Source organism: Rousettus aegyptiacus, unplaced genomic scaffold (genome assembly GCF_014176215.1).
Source record: "Rousettus aegyptiacus isolate mRouAeg1 unplaced genomic scaffold, mRouAeg1.p scaffold_m13_p_3, whole genome shotgun sequence".
NCBI classification, from domain to species: Eukaryota; Metazoa; Chordata; class Mammalia; order Chiroptera; family Pteropodidae; genus Rousettus; species Rousettus aegyptiacus.
In genome coordinates this window covers 81504827-81523346 of record NW_023416306.1, presented here as the reverse complement: position 1 = coordinate 81523346, position 18520 = coordinate 81504827, and the positions used below count along the sequence as shown (strand labels likewise).

The 18520-nt window shown below is 37.8% G+C and overlaps 1 protein-coding gene and 1 non-coding gene across 2 annotated transcripts in view; one reads left to right on the top strand and one right to left on the bottom strand.

The window, feature by feature from the left end:
- Nucleotides 1-18520, bottom strand: part of SIN3A (SIN3 transcription regulator family member A) — a 52684-nt gene that overhangs the window by 10595 nt on the left and 23569 nt on the right. The window contains exons 9-17 of the mRNA XM_016144098.2: nucleotides 17763-17852; nucleotides 15675-15793; nucleotides 14889-15099; nucleotides 14480-14596; nucleotides 11937-12175; nucleotides 10302-10485; nucleotides 8759-9332; nucleotides 6350-6519; nucleotides 2748-2921 (exon numbers count right to left, since the gene is read on the bottom strand). Of these exons, the coding sequence (XP_015999584.1) occupies nucleotides 2748-2921; nucleotides 6350-6519; nucleotides 8759-9332; nucleotides 10302-10485; nucleotides 11937-12175; nucleotides 14480-14596; nucleotides 14889-15099; nucleotides 15675-15793; nucleotides 17763-17852 (1878 nt within the window). The remainder of the gene's footprint in view (nucleotides 1-2747; nucleotides 2922-6349; nucleotides 6520-8758; nucleotides 9333-10301; nucleotides 10486-11936; nucleotides 12176-14479; nucleotides 14597-14888; nucleotides 15100-15674; nucleotides 15794-17762; nucleotides 17853-18520) is intronic.
- Nucleotides 11650-11752, top strand: LOC118601073. The gene has a single exon (XR_004950176.1). It is a non-coding gene; the product is annotated as a U6 spliceosomal RNA (small nuclear RNA).

The following is an 18520-nucleotide window of genomic DNA, read 5'->3' as shown; positions in this document are numbered from 1 at the left end:
CCGTTTACCATGTGTTCACAAAATTCTCTCACTTCTGTAACTACTCTCCAGTCTTGACTAGCTTCATTAGTAGACTGTCCACATCCATCACCCAAATTTGGTAATTGCCTCCAGTAGTAAACAATAATCTGGTTCCTCCACTCCTCATTAATCAGTGCTACACTAAACTGACCTTTCTAAAATCTAAAATCCAGTGGGATATTTAGTCCCTAATAATGCCTCGCTGCTTACCAACCACTAAAAAATTCAAACCATTTACTACCATTTGGACCCCACCCCCTGCCTTCTACACACCTTCCCCATCAATATCCTGTACTTCATTCTCTCAACCCATAGTTACTGAATGTCCGTTATTTATCAGGCTCCAGGAACACGCTCAGAAGAGAACATGGTTTCTTGTTTGGAGAAGCTCAATTTAGTAAAAGAAAAAGGAATATAAACAGCTATATTTACATTACATTTAAGTAACTACGAAGGTACTATTTTAGTGAGTTGAGAAAGAATTGACTTTACTAAAGTGTCACTCAGCTAGGCACTGAAGGATACAGGGAAAGACAAATCAATTTCAGAGAAATTATGAAAAAGTTTTTTAATAAGTATATAAAAAGTACCACCACCCCCTCAAAAAACAGGAGAAATATATGAATAAGTAATACAAATACGGGGGAAAAGGGAACAGTGGAAGACAGGGAAATGCAAATTTAAATAACATTAATTTTCTAACCATCTAACTGGCAAAAATAAAGAAGTCTGGTAATATCAAATGACTAAAGATGAAGAAATAAATGCTCTTATCAAAATGTACACTGGTATAGCCTAACATTTGAGAGTGAAATGGCCATATCCATCAAAATTAAAAATTCAAAATATGCATACCCTTTGACCAAATAATTTCATTTGTCTCTACCCTAGACAAATACTAACATATGCACACAAGGACAAGAAAATGCTGTTCAATGTAGCACTATCTGAGGTGGTAAAAAATGGAAATAGCGTAAATGTTGACCTATAGGGGAATGATTTTTAAAAAAATATGATACATTCATATTATTAAGTATGACACAGTAGCTGAAAAAAATGAGCTAAATCTATACAAACCTAAATAGAGCAATTCTAAGACATGTTAAGTGAAAAGATGTAGCATATGCAGTCTATTATTATTTCTACATACATATACATATGTATGTAAATGCACAGAAAGGGTCTGAATGGACATAAAGAGAACCAAACATGTCTGATTTTTAAAAAGCAGTGTAGAATGTGCACAGGAAAAATAAAGGGAAAGGAGGCTAGAGCTGGAGAGGTGGTGGGGGATTTGAAGGGATGCTTATGTTTAGCTTAGTGCTAATACTATTAAATTTTATTCTCTATGTAAACATTTTAATGAAGAGGATCACTGTGGTGACACTATTTTCCTAGTTACCACCATTGTTCCTGCTATTCCCTCTGCCAATCTGACAACTATTCTTATCTACGAGTGAGTCTGTCCATTTCTTCAGACTTTACACCCACACAATTTAATACACTGTTAATTCATTGTGGGCAGGGATGGTAATTGTTTACCACTGAAACTAAACACATAGTAGATTCATAATAAACACTTATAGATTTAAAATCCTGAAAAGCTTAGGAGACCTCTGCGGTGGTGAGAAAGTCCTCAGGTAGCAGAACATCAGATCTGAGGACTGAACTAAAAAAACTCATTTCCTGTTTTTTGATTCTAAATTAAGCAAAATTATAGGTGATGGATTAGAAACTAAAGAAACAGTTAAAAGTAGAAGCAGACAACTAAGTGAACAATTTGGGGGTCACATCATTAAAGTACATGGAACATACCCAACAAAGTCGAACTTTCACTTAGCTTTATTTTAGCTTTCTCTGCTTGGCCAACTACAAACCTTATTCTGGGCCACCTGATCCTGCCCTTCCTGTGTAAATACATACAGGTTTTGTTTAACTATACACATTTATTACATAGCTGCAATCATAATATACATACTTTTGTATCCTTTTATTTCAGTATTTTTATAATTTAGAATTAACTTTTAAAGGCAGCAGAATATACCATTTGGTATTCACACAGTAGACTACCATTAACTACTCCTACAATGGGTTGGACATCTAAGTTTTTTCTAATGATATGCTATTACAATGGTGTAAAACTGGAAACAATCTGGATGTGAAACGAGAGGCATAATTCTCTACAAAATGAGGTATCAAATAGTCACAAAAAGATAAAGACTCAGAGGTGTTGCTAATTGAGCAAAATAAGTTACAGAACATGTGGCTAGTATTAACTCTTTCAAAATATATGCAAGTACAGAAAAATCTGAAAATATCAGTGATTAATTCTGGAAGAACTGTAGGTAATTTTTCTTTTCTCTGTATTTCCTATCTTTTCTACAATGATCAAGGATTACACTTAATAAACATTTTTAAATAATAAATTTACAAAGCACTATTCACATAAAAATGTTTGAATAAAGCAAAATACAAAATTGTAAAAATCATATATAACAACTAATGTTTTGAAAAGCAAGGAAGTAACAGGCTGTCATTGGGAGACTTTACTTCTACTTTTCCATGTTCTTGTAGTTCTTCCAATGAGCTCACAGAACTCAAAGGTGTTCCAGGAGTGGAATCACTGGGTCAAAGCAACCAGGTATGGCTTTGACTTCTGGTGAAGACATTTGCAACAACTTAAACTTGTCATCAGCATAGTCCTTGGCTACATGAGTAACTCTCACCTTAAAGCAGTTCTCATCTGACATGAGCTGCTCGGCCTTTCGCTGATATGCTGACTCTAGGAGACTCCTCGAAGTCTGCGTGTTCAGCTGGCCTCCAGTGGCCCCATTATTGTTTTCTGCCAGGTAAAGGTCAGTCACCTGTACACAGATCTCATCACTCACAATGTGCTGCAGCTAAAACCAAGCAAAAGCAAGTTATTAGTGAACCAAGAAACCACTTCTCTCTGTCACACAGTCAACCTTTGTTTGACAGTTCCAGTCAATAAGTTCAAAAGAGGCTTATTTCTAGGTTGGTAATTTTTAAAAATCACACAAAATCACTTTTATTTTCTGGGAGAAAAAACAAGCCAAAATATTCAACTGTTTTAAAAGCAAAACCATAGGCAACTCAGGTTAATATTCTAAGGAACTTAAAATTTTTTTTTACATTAAAGAAAATTTCCATGGCTTCCTATTTTTATAGCACTTCTTTACTATTTACAATTTGCTTTCACACATTTTCTCATTTGATCCACACAACTACTCTGGGAAAAGACTGGAGAGGGGTGTTGTGTTATATGAGACAAACCTACATGTTAAATGAGAAAACTCACTGTGTGCCAAAGTGAGGAGAGGGGCCTTAGAGAACCAGGAAAGTGGGATCGATGTCTGTATTCACAGCCCTAGTACAAAGTCTGAAACTCATTAGGCATTCAAGAAAGTGTTGCTGAAGTAACTGCCCAGGGGCGCTCAGCTGGACTAATATTCAAGCTTCCTGACCCCTAGGCCAATGTCCTACCATATCACCTATTTTCCTACAACTGATATATAGTACTTAAATTGTATGTAATGTTAATTAACTCATTTTCAGTACAGGTCAATCACAACTGATTACAACTATCTTATCAAACTGATGACTAGAAAGTTAAATCAGAATTTCCACTGTCATGGATCATGACAATATTTCTATTGTGAAATAAAAATTCCCACCAATGAAACTTACCATCGAAATGCCAGTGTAAAAAAACAGGCACAAAAAACAAGCAAAAAGTTCATTGTAACTAACATCAATTTGTCTATTTTACTTTGAAATCCTCATAACCACTAAGCCATTCTATTTTTAGAATATACAGTCTTTCCGAAGTGATAGTAACTATGAAAATTATTTACTTTTAATATGTTTAAAAAGTCTTAAATGACAAGTAGATAAATGGACATAATGCAAGGTCAGAGGGTGAGTGATCTGATGGTACTAAGAAGGCAGCAACTGGAGGTGGTTAAATAAATAACTAGTTTAGACAATGGATTCTAATAGATCATTAAAATAATGATTATAACTTGCTAAGGTAGAGAAAAGCTTAAGATACAGTGTTTCAAAGAGAAAAAAAAGTAGTGTAAAGAAAGTATATTCAGAATGTGGTTCCATAGTGTAGCAGTTAGCACATCTGCTTTACATGCAGGTCCTGGGTCCGCGCTCCAGTGGAGCCATGGTCCATGGTTTATGGCCATGCCACCCTGATGTCTGATCTTGGAAGCTAAGCAGGGTTGGGCCTGGTTAGTACTTGGATGGGAGACCACCTAGGACGACCAGGTGTTGTAGGCATAAGTAATATATACATATTATTATTTATATATTTAAATATATATATAAATGTATATATATAATATATACATACATATATAATATACATATATATTTAAAAAAACTAACATCCAAGGCATGGTTTCTACCATACAGATAACTGTGCTTTGTATATTCTTAGTGAAGTAGACCAGGTCACTGACTCACTACCCATACCTTCTTCTTGGACAACTAGCCCCTTCTGGAGTCTTTGGAAAGGGCAGCACTGTAACCCGGGGACAACTATGCAACTCCATCCCCAAGCTTGGCTGGTCAGATTCTTGCTCCTGCTAATTTGAAATGACACAATGAGTGTGTCTGGTAGACAGGAGAGAATCTGGATGAAAAGGTCAGCTGATGTGGGAGCCAGAGGCACTGCCATGGCAAGCCAAAGCCTTGGGAAGTTGGAAAAGCCTTGAGAATGTGCTGGATGTCTGTCTGCATAGTGAAGTATGAAAATGGAGCATATGTCCAGAAGGAAGGCATGCAAACAAGGAAAAAAAAAATGTCCCAGTCCAATCTCTATGTGATCAGGCCATATTTTGGGTTCTGTGAGACCACCTATTATATTTTTAAGATAAATCCCTCAAACTATTCTGGAAATGGTTAAGATAAATGTATGGCTTGATCTTAAATTATATGTTTTACCTCTAGTCAGCAATGAACTCTTGGAAAACACCAACTGAGATAGGCGGAGGAGAAGAGAGATGCCTCCAACTGAGGGGTTCAGAGTGAGAATCATGAACATATGTTTTAAAAAATACTGAATTTGGTTTTCTGGATAAAATCTGTTTCCCTAAAAAAATGACTGGACATTACATCCTATTGACTAAAATCATAACCAGGTGCTTCTAGTAAATGATTATATCTATTGTTTCAAAAACAAACCTCGGTTTATAAAAAGTTAATTTTATTGAATTTATAAAGTTGTTGTGTGGGCAGTATGAAAGATTTTACTTCTAGCTATAGCAGCAGCAAACCTGCAATCAGAAACTAAGCAGACAGCAACTTTCAGGGGATGTTAATAGAGATTAGTCTCTCAAAAATTATGACCACAGCTAATTGTACTCATACAATGATTTCTGTCAGTCACCATACAGATCCTTCAACAAAAGGCCTAATAAACCCTTGAACTTTCAGGAAAAACACTGCCTGACAACCTACATGAAGATGCCAAAATTCAGTTATGTGATGTGTTCTTCCCTGACTGAGTAGGTCCTGTGAAAAGGATACAGAGCCATGCGTCCTTTCAAATTTAAGACAAAAGCATGGGTTCTCTGCAAAGGATTCAATATTTACCTAAGAGAGCTCTGAGTAACAAGCTTTTCTTTCCAGTGTAGACTCTAGAATTAGATTTTTTTCTCTAACAAGTTTTCAATCTAAAGATAGTGCATCAACAACAGATTCCCTTTGGGAATTCAGAACTCAAGGTAAAGAAGTGGAAACTTACTTATTGCATGCTATTTACTATAAAATTATCATTACTGTAGAGAACAAAAGATTCACAAACTCCCAGGGTGCCACAGGAGCAAACCACAAACCAACCACAACCTAACTCAGAGGGAACCTCAGATACTGAGGTGGGCAGTAAAAAAGAAGGTATATAAAACCTCCTATAAAAAGTTCTTCAAATATTAAATGAGGAAAATACACAGAATCATCAATACCTACTAAAGAGAAAATGTTACCCGCTGATACCTCACCCAACAGATGAGGGAAGAGCGAGGCTGGTAGGGCAGAGAGCGGGGTCAGAACCAATGCTGGCTCTAGAAGCAGCCAGTAAGAAAGGAGTAAAATATCAGGTTTGAGGTATGAACATCCAACTGTGAGAGCACACTAAGCAAAGCAGAGGAGTCAACCATGTGGCTGAAATACTGCCACTTTGTTAACATCACATTAACTCCCCCTTCCCCACTCATTCATAAACATTAGTATAAACCTTTTCTCTTGCCTGGTCCATCTTTACAGAAGGACATCTTCCCTGATCAACCCTAGCCCTCACCTGTCTGACAATGCTCTGAATTAGTTTGTCCATGGTGAAGGCAATGTAGGCATGAATGGTGAACATCTCTCGTAGAGAATCTTCGTACTGTGATGAATCTATGTTGCCATCCAGCAGGCTCCGCACCATATCCAGGAAAGCTGGGTAATAATCTTCTACATCAACATCCACTGTGGGAGAGATGGGACAGGTGAGGCTTTACCCTGCTAGGAAAAGATCAGGAGAGCGGGGAAGGCAAGTCCCACAGTTGGTCTAGGCCTAGGTACTCAAAACATACCCATGCAATCTGCTGTAGACACACAAAATCTAACAGGTGGCTATAATCACCAGCGCTGTTTATCAAAGGAGAATGACTTTGCAATTTACCAGCAGCTTCCACTACTCTGACCATGCCAGAAAGACACCTGACAGTTCTGCTGGGCTCTGCATGATGAGAGTAAAATATCCTAGGAAAAAAGTTTCTTCAAAGAGTTGCTGGCTCCTCTGCTGAGAGAGGAACCTGCTCTTCTGGACTGCACAGAGCATTCCTCACATGAGTCACTTATTCACAAAGCTATTTCAATAAAGTATGGAGTGCAGATGAGGAAAAGGCAGACAAGAGTCACACTAGGAAACCTTTTGGGCACAGAAAAACAGGCGTGCAAATTAAATCTTCTATGAATAATGAAGTCACTTGCATTTGTCAGTCCTTCTGTTTAAAAATGGATTCAAACTTGTACTCCACAAACTGCATGAAGTGATATCTGTACCTGTTGTACATAAATCACTTCTGCCACCAGCTAGAATCTTATCAGTTGATATGGAGATGTTGGCAATTAGCAAATGGTGAAAGGACTATACTTTCCACTTACTAAAATAAGACCCATTTACATAAGACTCAAAAACAAGCATATCTGATTTCATTAGCAACCAAAACAGTGGCATGAGGGGGTGAACCTGGAGTACTTGTTATGTTGTTTCTCGACCCAGGTACTGGTCACTTGTAAAAATTCACTGAGTTATACAATTCAGATTTGTGTACTTTTCAGCACATGTGTTGTACTTTTAATAAAAAGTTCATCGAAATGAAAAAGTTACAAAAGGAACTCTGTCACTGACATTTGGTTACCAGTTTGTAAAGTTTGTAGAGTCAAAGAGGCTGAGAGGAAAAGCTGAGTCCATATCTGTTTATTTGAAGTGTGATGGACTTATTCAAGACACAAAAAATAGGACAATTGTTTAAAAGTAGCAATTGGCTTGAATTTCATCACAGAATATCACCTTGTTCAGAGCCACAGCATAGGCATGGTCTGCATAAGTGCTGTGAAAAATTGCTGTTATGCCAGAATAAAGCTGAGTGAAAACCAGACTTGTACACATGCTATGATCAGTGTTGAGGCTGGCATTATCACTCAAGGCCAAACGACGTAACCCTCAAACCAGGGTTAAGTCAGTGGTCAAGCCAGGACTAGGCTGTTTTCTCTCTTATTTCTACCCAAGCAGATGGAATCACCACACTGAGGTCTAAAAGTTGTCTCTCTCAAGCTAGGATTAATAGAGAGAAAGGCTTTTAGAATTAATTCCCAGTGTCATTATCTCTTCAACAGAAGGCTAGGGCCACACATGAGCTTCTTGTATCAGCAACAGTTAAAAAAAAGAAAAAAAAAGATAATTTACTTCAAGAGCACAAAAGAAAGGCTCCATGAAAGTTTTTTTCATGAAAAAACTCAGCTTAAACAACTAATTTAGGAACTGAACAGTTATCTACAAATAAGTGAAATAGAAAACACACGGTTCCTTAACCCTGAATTTTTTCCCTTTCCTGAGTTCTCTATCTTCATTATCGCTCTGCCTATTCTGCTATCTCACACAATCTCTTGGGTTCCAATCTCCTTTCCATAGCCTATTTTATTATGAATAAGCCATGAACCCTGAAGGTTAACGAGATGTTCTGCCCAAACGCATCAGAAAATTCAGATTTTAGGCATGAACACTAGGAATGTATGTTCTGTCATGGAGTGAACCAACTATGCCATTTTTGTACCTCTCTGTCCTTTGAAACATTCTGCAATAACTCAGATATCTGCCACCTGGGAAAAGGATGGTAACTGACGCCCCCTTCCCTGATGTCCATAGTACCAGCCATCGAGTGTCCATGATCCGAGCACTGCACAGGTAGTTTGTATTATTTTCTGCAATTTTCTCAACCACCCCACAAGGTAACAAGTTGCACTTCCATTTTGCAGGTAAACTGGTTCTAAGTAAACCAAATAACCAGCAAGTTTTAGAGCTAGAATTTGAACCCCTCTAAGGCCTGTTTGTGCTCCATTTATAAAAGAAAGCAATCCCGAGTCTACCTAGGTATTGAGGCCCTCAACCCCTCACATTCTGTGAACACACTCTCTGTAAATCAACAGTCTAGGCACTCACTAGGTTCTTTGAGACGTAGCTGGATGGCGGGGCTGTCGCTTTTGTCTCGCTTTATGCCCAGCACTTCCCGTTCCCACTCTCTCTCTCGGTTTTCTTCTTCGATTTGCCGTTCTGCTTGGGAACAAATCCGCAGTAGCCTCAAGCACAGAATCTGGTGCAGCCGCATAAAAATATACCAGTTGTTATTAACATAGAAGAGATTATATACTTCATCCATCCCTCTTAACTTTTGCGCTGTTGTGTTACTGAACAATAGCTTTGATTTAGGGGGACTGCCCCCGACACCATTGTGCTTCTTAGCTGCTCCTGTGGCTTCGTCTACATCCATCTCTTCTTCTTCCTCTTCTTCCACATCCGAGAGATCACCCCTCTGAGCAAAGAGCAGATCTGGAATGAAATGATGCATTATTTGCTTGATTTTATATTTGTCCTCCTTCTGAATGCCCGTCTGCCTCTTCACATGGTGGATAATCAGAGCAGCAGCATCCTCCAGGATCTGTTTGTCTTCATAGGCAAGCGAGAGGTGTGGGCCGACAGGTACAACAGCATTTTCTTCCGTAGCCTGCTCTTGCCTCTAACAGGAGAGACACACAAAGTATTAAGTAATATATCTAGACGAACGATAAACAGACCCATGAGACTAAATCATCAGTACATTCCATTATCAACCATTCTGGCTATTATTTTCTAATCCAAAATTTCAGGGGACAGTAAGGTAATGTGGAAGATGTGGTCTGATCCCAAAATATTGGTAACCTTCTAGACTTTGAAGACTTATAGGGGACAATGGGACAGAATTGGGACCATCTTTTAAAATTGTGAATTAGTATTTATGGAGGATACAATATGAGGTCTAGATTTACTTTAAAGTACTTCTGGGGTAGGCATGCAGAAGATGTTAGATGTGACAACACTGGCAAAATAAAGATGATTATTTACATTTATGTAAGAGCTCATTTTACTATTTCCCCCTCTTTTGTGTATAGTTGACATTTTCACAATAAAAAGTTTAAAATTCAAGATCACACCATTTCTAGAATTGTCACACAGCATTTACGGTTTAATCCATCACCTAAGACTGTAATCTTGAAGAAAACAAGATTAATATCTTATTCATCTCTGTATCCTAGCTCCCATACTAAATATATAATTCTTGTAAGTATGCTCAATAAACAAGGATTAAAAAGTTTGGAGATAAGTGATAAGTGTTTAAGTTGTGGGAAGTTGAGACAGGCTTTACAAACAAATACAAAGTACTGTCTGAGGTAAATATATGGAGGGAGAAGCAGGAGAGGGAGGCACCGGGCGTAAACTGAAACCAGGACGGTAAATTGGGAAACCAGTAAAACAGCTTAGGCATAAAGGTGAGGTTTAGGTTTAAAATGGTAAAATCAGGAATTGAAGTCTATGACAGTTATGTAGCAAGAATCAACAATTCTTAGAGGGTCTCACTTTCATATAACAAAAGTAATTTTCAGGAATTAAAGCTATGCTGAACACACAGATTGGAGTCCTCTTACAGATACAGAAATCTCCAGCTCACCTCATCATAAATACTCTCAATCTCGTTGAGTAAGCTCTTAGACCTCAGGACCTTGGTGTCATTCTGTTTAAAGTTGATGCCCTGGTGGTCCAGAGACTTCAAGTAGTATTTCTCATTTTGCTCTCTCCACACCTTGTTAAAGCCCCTCTGAGCTTCTCGCCATTCTTCTTCTTTCATCTTCAACCTAATGCGGTGTGGAGGAGGGGTGAAAACAACAAGACATGGGAATTATAAGGTGAGGAGTCAAACTCCTTGGACTGCCACACTAGCCACATAAGAATATCTCCTTACCAGTGAAATCAAGATAACAGTGCCTACTCTCCTAAGAGTTTAGAAGTGAGAAATGTTACACTTACTTTATTTCAAAAGTCAAGATATAACAGGCCCATCAAAACTATTGGCAACTTGAGATAAATGTTATTCAAAGCAGTCTTTAACTCTGTTACATGAGGAAAATTATTCATTCAGGACTTATTTTAGGGAAGTAATTTGTCCCAAAGTCAGAAATACTACTTAGTTATTTCTCAAATAGCATTCCACAGAATATCATTGAAAAAGGAGTTTTCTCCCTTGGCCAGCTAAAACAAAATTAAATAAGTTTCTTTGCTACAGGACTAAGAATGTTTACTATACTAATGTAAATGCAAAAGTCCAAGGGCAGAGAAAGTGTACAGTAATGTTCCTTTGAACAGTTTGAAAAATTCTGATGAGAACAACTGATACTAACCCTTTAGAAGAGGAGAGTAAAATCAGGAGAGTAAAATCAAAATCAGCATGAGAACTGACATCTACAAAGCCAAGTTAAATCCCACCGGCACAAAGAGGAATAACCTGTGCCAGCACCTCACAGGAAAACTAGAGAACAATAATAAAATCAGGGCAACTCTGAACTATACAGCAGACAAGAATTCCTTTTCACCAAGTGATACTGAGTGAGGACCCAACTCTTCGCTGAGATTCACAGTGTGGTCCAGAGAGCCATGGATTTGGAGGAACCTGGGGCTCTGTCCTAACTCTGGCCCCTTGATACTTGGCCTTTGGTGGGCACAAAAGCCCCTCTATACCTCAGGTAAGAGAAAGAAGAAAGACATCCTTGGTAGAAACGGCAATCTAAGTTTTTTAAAATTACATACATCAATTTTATAGACCAAGAGCGATCCTTCTTATTAAAAACTAAAGATGTTACAACAGTTAGTACTGAATGGCAGAAACATGGGTTGGTGGTTCTCTTCTTTGTTCTTTTCTATACTTTAAATACAGTCTCCAACACAGAGCATTCCACTATGGATTTTCGAGGGTTGTCCTTTACTGTTGGTTACAAAGAATCGTATCAAGAAACTCAATTACCGTGCTGTTTCAAGAGCACATATATTAAAATTGGAATGATACAGAGAATAGCATGGTCCCTGCAGAAAGATGACATACAAATTCATGAAGCAGTTTTTTATTTTTGTTTTTTGGTTTTTTTTAAAAAAAGAAGCTCCACTATCCCAAGCTGCACCTGATTTTCAGCAACCATAAAGAGAAGTGGAGGTCTCATGAGATAAACAGGTCAAAAATGAGAGTTTTATCTAATGGGACACAGACTCTATCACAAAGTACACGAAAGCATGAAGAGCACATTTGCTCGGATACCTTTTAAGGACAATGGGGACAGCAATAGAGGGGTTCTTCCTCAGACCATCAATGATGTCGGCTGCTTTGTCAGCATATATCCTCTGGAGTGCTTTTCTATGGATGACTTCCGATGTGCCCCCAAGGGTATTGTCCAAGCGAAATTTGGCTTGTTCCTCAGCAGAGAGGCGGGAAAGCTTCTTCTGTATTGCTTCCAGAACCCGGATTGTTGCCAGATTGGTCTCTAAAACTACATCAAGCTAAAGACAAAGACAAAGTGTGCTCAAGAGCCAAACCAGAATAGAATCTTAGGAGTATAAGGTCCAGTCAAACTCCCTGAACTGGAATCCTGGCTCTGCCATACTAGCCATAAAACACTGTTTCCGTATCAGTAAAATAGGGGTAACAGCGCCTAGTCTCATAAGGTTGTTTTCTGGATTAAAGGATATAATCCACATAAAGGGTTTAGCACAAAGCCTGGCATATAACAAATATCATTACATGATGGGTAAGTGGTAGTCATTACTTCTACCACCACTAGTGTCTTTGACTTAGGACTACTGACCCAGACTAACAGGATCTAACAGGAGGCAACCTTACTGACACTTTTCCTTGAATGTTCTTGAATTGCTAAGATCTGTTGCAAACAATAACAATCAAAACCAAAAAACAATCCCCCAAAAATCATTCAAGTCTCATAAGGTTTTTCAGAATAACCTGAAATATTTAAATATTTAATAGCCTTGTTCCACATCTAGTAGTAATAACAGCAGAAACTATCATTCCTTAAGAACATCAATATTATACATATGGAAATCCACGTAAATTCTTACTGAATTCCTGAAGCTATTTTCTGGCAAGGGTCAAGCCTGACCTGGATAAGTATATGATTGGCAGCCTGAGTAAACTTTTTTCCTAGACTTAACACAAGATTCTCTAAATGAGAAACAACAGAAAATGAAGTAAATGAGCAGCCTCAAGGGCCTATGAGCAAAGGCCTGTAAAAGTTTCCCTAAGTTTTCTAGTCTGGGGACTTTAGAAGTAATTTTGTCAAATATTTCTGCCCGCACCCCTTTTCCCCAATTTTGAAGATGGATTGAACTTCCTGGCTCCCTTGTGACTGAATAAGGCCATGTACCTAGTCTGGCAAATGAGTTGTAAACAAGTAAGTCAAAGCAATGTTTACTACTTGTAGGCTACAGTATTTAAGGGTGCAAGACCCTTCTGAGCTTTTATCCTCCAGGGACTGACAATGTTTAAGATGGTGGCATGCTGTCAGTCTGGGTCCCCAAGTAATTCTGATGAGCAGAATTTTCTGCTAAGCATCAATGTACATGTGGCAAGATCAAGGAATAAATGTTTCTTCAAGCCGCTGAGATTTGGGGGTTGCCTGTATTGTAGATCTCTAACCTATCCTTATGTATAAAAGTATACTCTTTCAAACTAGCCCATCCCAGCTAATCCTAAGCATGTACGCACACACCACACTTTTGTCATCTTCACTCCTATAATCACAAATGGAAAATGAAGATGTTGCCTCTCATTTCCAAGAATGCCAGCTGAGAACAGGAACATCCCATTAAAAAAAAGATGCCGATCTCTGCTAACTCATCTAACCTTACTAAACGTAGGTAACAAATAAATGCTTTCTTTAGCCTGAAAAAATTTTCCATGAAAGTTAACATCTGCCATGATTTAACTTTTTGCAAATGATTGAACCTCCTCATAAACTCTGTGGCAGAGATGGCCAATCACCTGCCACTGGCCAAGTAACACGTAGATCTTCATTCAAAATATGTCAGAAACAACTGAAGCAAGTGTGAGGGGGATAACTACCAGAGATAACTATCAATATGGATTAAAAACAGAGCAATATATCACCCAACCAGAGGAATAAACGGGGCCAGTTTTATATAATAATTAAATAGAATACATGTAATTTTAACTCTTTAGATATATTTAACACACACGCCCCCACCTTTTTTTTTTTTGGATATCAGTAAACTAGACACACTGGGGATTCTGATCTTAATTTCAGCATTCTTACTCCAGGTATAAGGGCTCTACCAGCTCTTCCCTTCCCAACTACTTTAAAGTCCCTAATTTAACTTTCTTTCAAGAAGAGCCAAATCAACATCAGAAATATTTAAGAATTCCAGTTCTTATAGGAGAGCTGGTTTGCTAACTACCTAAGAATAACAATACACATTTTAAAATAAACATTTCAAACCGCTTCAAGGAAGCCCAGTAGGCTATATGATAGATACTAAGTTTCTATACCATGTAAAACACAACCTTAAAAATGCTATTAAAAATTCAAAGTGTTAATAAACCATGAATGGATGATTTCAGTTAAAAGGGTTAATGTGGCCTAAGTCACTTTTGCCATAGAAATAATACTAGCACATTTGACGAACTCAAAAAGCAAGGAAGTACAAGCATTTAACACAGAAGAATGTAAGCCTCTGGCTTTTCAATTTTAAAAGCTGACCCTCACAGACAAGCTATCTTATCATTTATCATCTTTGATTTTCCCAAACTTCAAATGATAAAGGAGCTTGTACCTCAAAGCGTTCATCTTCACAACGATAGATATGTTCTTCATACTGAGTTTTCTTAGAACTAACGAAGGTAGAGTCCTCAGACCAAGAAGGGAAGGAAACCCAGGTATCATTTAAAACCTTCGGGTAAAAGAAGAGAAATTGAAATAAAAGTGTAACAAAGCTTTCTGAATATTCTCAATAAAAAACAAAACTCTAGGGGAAGGAAGAAACAGTTGACAAGTTTCACTTTTAGAAAGTTTACAAAAGATATTAAGGAAAAGGTTCTGAACAAGGGTGAAACACCATTGCCATCTTTTTTTAACACAGAAGTATCTTGATTTCCTCACTCATATAACTCTTAATCCTTGGGACCACTCCCTTCTACATAAAGCTGAGGATCTGGGGTTGATCCTTTTGGGAGAGGCCTTACCTCTTTACAGAGAGGAGTCCGTCCTGTACACTTGGGCTGCTGGTAACTCTTTGGGAGGGCTCGGTAGCTGGAACCCAACCGTTTACAAGAGGCATAATCTATCTCCATGGCAATGCCCTCTGTGGCTCGTTCCTTTTGAAAGGTTTCCAGATGTACAGACTCCTTATAGCCCAGAAAGTTTTTAAACCAATTAAACAATTCAGGGAATTTCCTGAAGAATCAAACCAAAAACTGGTGAGCAATTAGAAGCATGATATAGTTATCATGATGTGTGACTGCTACTATCTGGTGTTAGGTCAGAACTCTGCTACCAGGGACATTCCAATAACAATGATTATTTTCTGCCTCAGAAGCATTGCTTCTGAGCATTTGGCTCCTTTTCTGTAAAGTGCTCAGTTAAACTGGTCTTTGAGGAGCTGCACTAAAACTAGACAATAACTAGCCATTCTTCTAATCAAGAATATTGCTTCGGTATTCAGATAATTCTTAGGTTGTCAAATACAGTCAAGATTCTAGAACCCTGGAAGAGATTGGTCTCCATTAACACATTAACATCCAACATTGGGTCAGGATATCAGGAGACCATTAGTCTTGGTTGCTGTCCTTTTTTTTTTTTAAAACTCTAGAGCTGAACTAGGAGACTTCCCAGAGAAGTCTTCTGACATTTTATGAACCAACTGACCCAGCACAATCAAATTAATTTTGCCTATCATATACTCTAGCAAACTAAGTTTTATTTCACTTTCATATCATGCATCAGAGCTAAGCCCCCGCAACTCCACTTACCCCAAGAAAGGAGAGACTAACTGCACAAGTTCAGCCCGAGAGATCACCTCCTGGTTAAAGATAACAAGACAGCGTAGGAAATTTTCATAGGCCTCTGCACTCCGCAGAGCCTTTCGGACCTTATAGAAGCAACCAAAAGAGAAACAGTTAAGTAAGGAATCAAGAGATCCTAGGTTGCTTTTAAATAACTGGGGAAATTTGAAGTTACCCAAAACTAAGGAATTAATGCTAGCTTTTTTATATGTGATAATCATCATGTTTGAAAAAAGGTATTATTTCAAAAGGAAACGTGGTAAAATAATTATGGATGAAATAATATCTGGGATCTGTCTCCAAATAATCTGGGGTAGGTGAGAGTACATATGAAAGAAGCTGCACGGTATGTGCACAAAGAGACATTTTATTATTTAATTTCACATGTTTAAAATTTTCCGTAATAAAAATTTTCAAAATGAGATCCCGTAATAAATAAGACATTTACTTTTCCATATGCATGATTTTCCAAATCAAAATCAGAACTACCCAAGCTTTTGTTTCATCTCTTAACAGATGCTTACATCAAGAACCTTTGTCAATACTGTTTTTCAAACCCTGGAAATCTTGAATAATGATCTTTTTAAATAGATACCTCTGTCCTCTAACCTAACCCCTTTCCTTCCTCCATATAATATTGAGCATTCTAATATCCGAAAACCTAAAAATGTTCAATGACATAAAGTAAAACTAGCCTGGTTAGATGAGCAATCTGTAGTTTCAATTTCAAAAGTAAATATCTAGCATTGTGGTCCTTCCATGGAGATTGCAGACTGTCACCAAACCAAGCGGTTTATCAACAACCCCATCTCCAGGCTCCCATATACTTTTTGTAATTATTCATCAGTAGACACTATATGGAATATGTATGTACCTTCAAAGCCAAAGATGAAAGAACACTGTTTTGTACTATATACCATATTTGTTTTTCTATTAGCTTTTAAACATACAATAAATAGAATAGTTTAATGAACTCCATGTACTCGCCCAGCTTCAACGATCAATATATATAATACATTTTATTTCATCTATACCCATTTCCCTCACCAATGAATTTTAAAATGAATTCCAGACATTTCATCTGTACTTTAGTATGTAATTCTAAAGAAAAAAGTACTCAAAAAACAACAACAACAAAAAACCACTTTAAAAAATGAACTTTTCAGTGCCCACCCAAAACCCTTTCCTTGTCATTTGCTGGTTGTGACCCGGACTTCTACCTTTATCTTAAAAGCATCAAGGGACAGGGCAGCCCTCAAAAATGATTCAAGTCAGAGTCAGGGACTCTTGAGGATTTGCAGAACAGCTCACATAAGCACAGTAGGCTAGAGAGAGATTAGGAGGCACCAATCATGAAGGTGCTAAATCATTTGCCCTTTTGCAAAAATCCAGAGGTGCAAGAAGGTAAATCACCAGCAGATCAATCCAAGCTGGGTCCTGCCAGTGAGAAGTCTGACAGTTGTCAGCTACCCTGATGAAAATAGCTTTCTAATCATCAACTTGATTCTAAGGAGGACATGAAACATAGGAGTCAAACTAACACACCCCACAACACCATTTATACCAGTGATTGCAACTCAGGCTGCTCATTAGAATCACCTGGGGAGCTCTAACAACAAATCAGAATTCTCAGGATCCCAATATGGAGTACTGCAAATAAGCATCACAAACAATTAGAAGACTCCAAGTCATCTTAAGTCCTCAACAACTGATGCATATACTACCCATTGTACAGGACATCTGCAACTGGAAGCACCAAACAACTGGAGAGTATTTAATACCATGCATTTTATTAAAGTTGTCTTTCACCGTGGAAAACGCTATTATTTTGCGGCAGACTTAATTCACAAAACCAAAACAGACAATACTACCATTCCTTCAGCTGTGCTCACAGCTGTGCTCACAGTTCTAGCAGACTGAAAGGATCTACAATATGTTAAATAGTAGAAAGTCCTAACCAGTTTGATGCCTCTAAAGCAAAATCTTCTCGGGGATGGGTTGATGTTCTTTTGGCACTAATAGCCAATGTTAAATCTAATTCATTCATTTACTCACCTTATCGAAAAATAATGATTCAGTTCCTACACCATGCTTACTGGCATCTGCTATAGAAGAATCCTTTAGGCTGAGCAGTTTGGGTTTCTTCTGCAAAGACGGAAAAATACAAACACGTAAGATTCGATGGGTGGATTCCTCTGAATTTTCATCTGTGTTCAATGCTTCCCTCATTAACCATTGCTAATTAATAATTTGCAACAAATGAGGAAATTCAAATTACTAACTCACTTTACACCCTACAAAATTTCCACCCGTCTTCTGTGTTTGTCTGTCAGTTTTTTCCCAGAGGTTCACAAATTATTCTACTCCCCAAATATACTCTCTACAAATGGTCACAGCATTACTGTGATATTAGAATTAATATCCTTACTTTTTCCATGGGCCAAAAGTAACTTTATTTGGAACCTAATGCCACTGCCTTGTCTTCCTAGCTGTGGAGGCAGAAGAGGCCGTTTGTAAAAAGAGCTGGAGTACACAGCCTAGAGTAGACAGAAATCAATCTTTAACCTTTAATTATAGTTCAATTTAAAAATCCATGATAAAAAGCATAGTTTTCCTAACAGGAAAAATAACTGTCTTGTCAATAATATTTACTCAGACCAATTTAAGATTGCTCTTTGAAAGGGAACGAATAGGCCACAATGTAACTTGTCAGGCAAGAATTTACTTTTAAAAGGCCACCTCAACTATCTGGGAAGAAAAGCACAAACTTCGGTAGAAGCAGCACATTTACCTTTACTACCCCAGAGTTCACT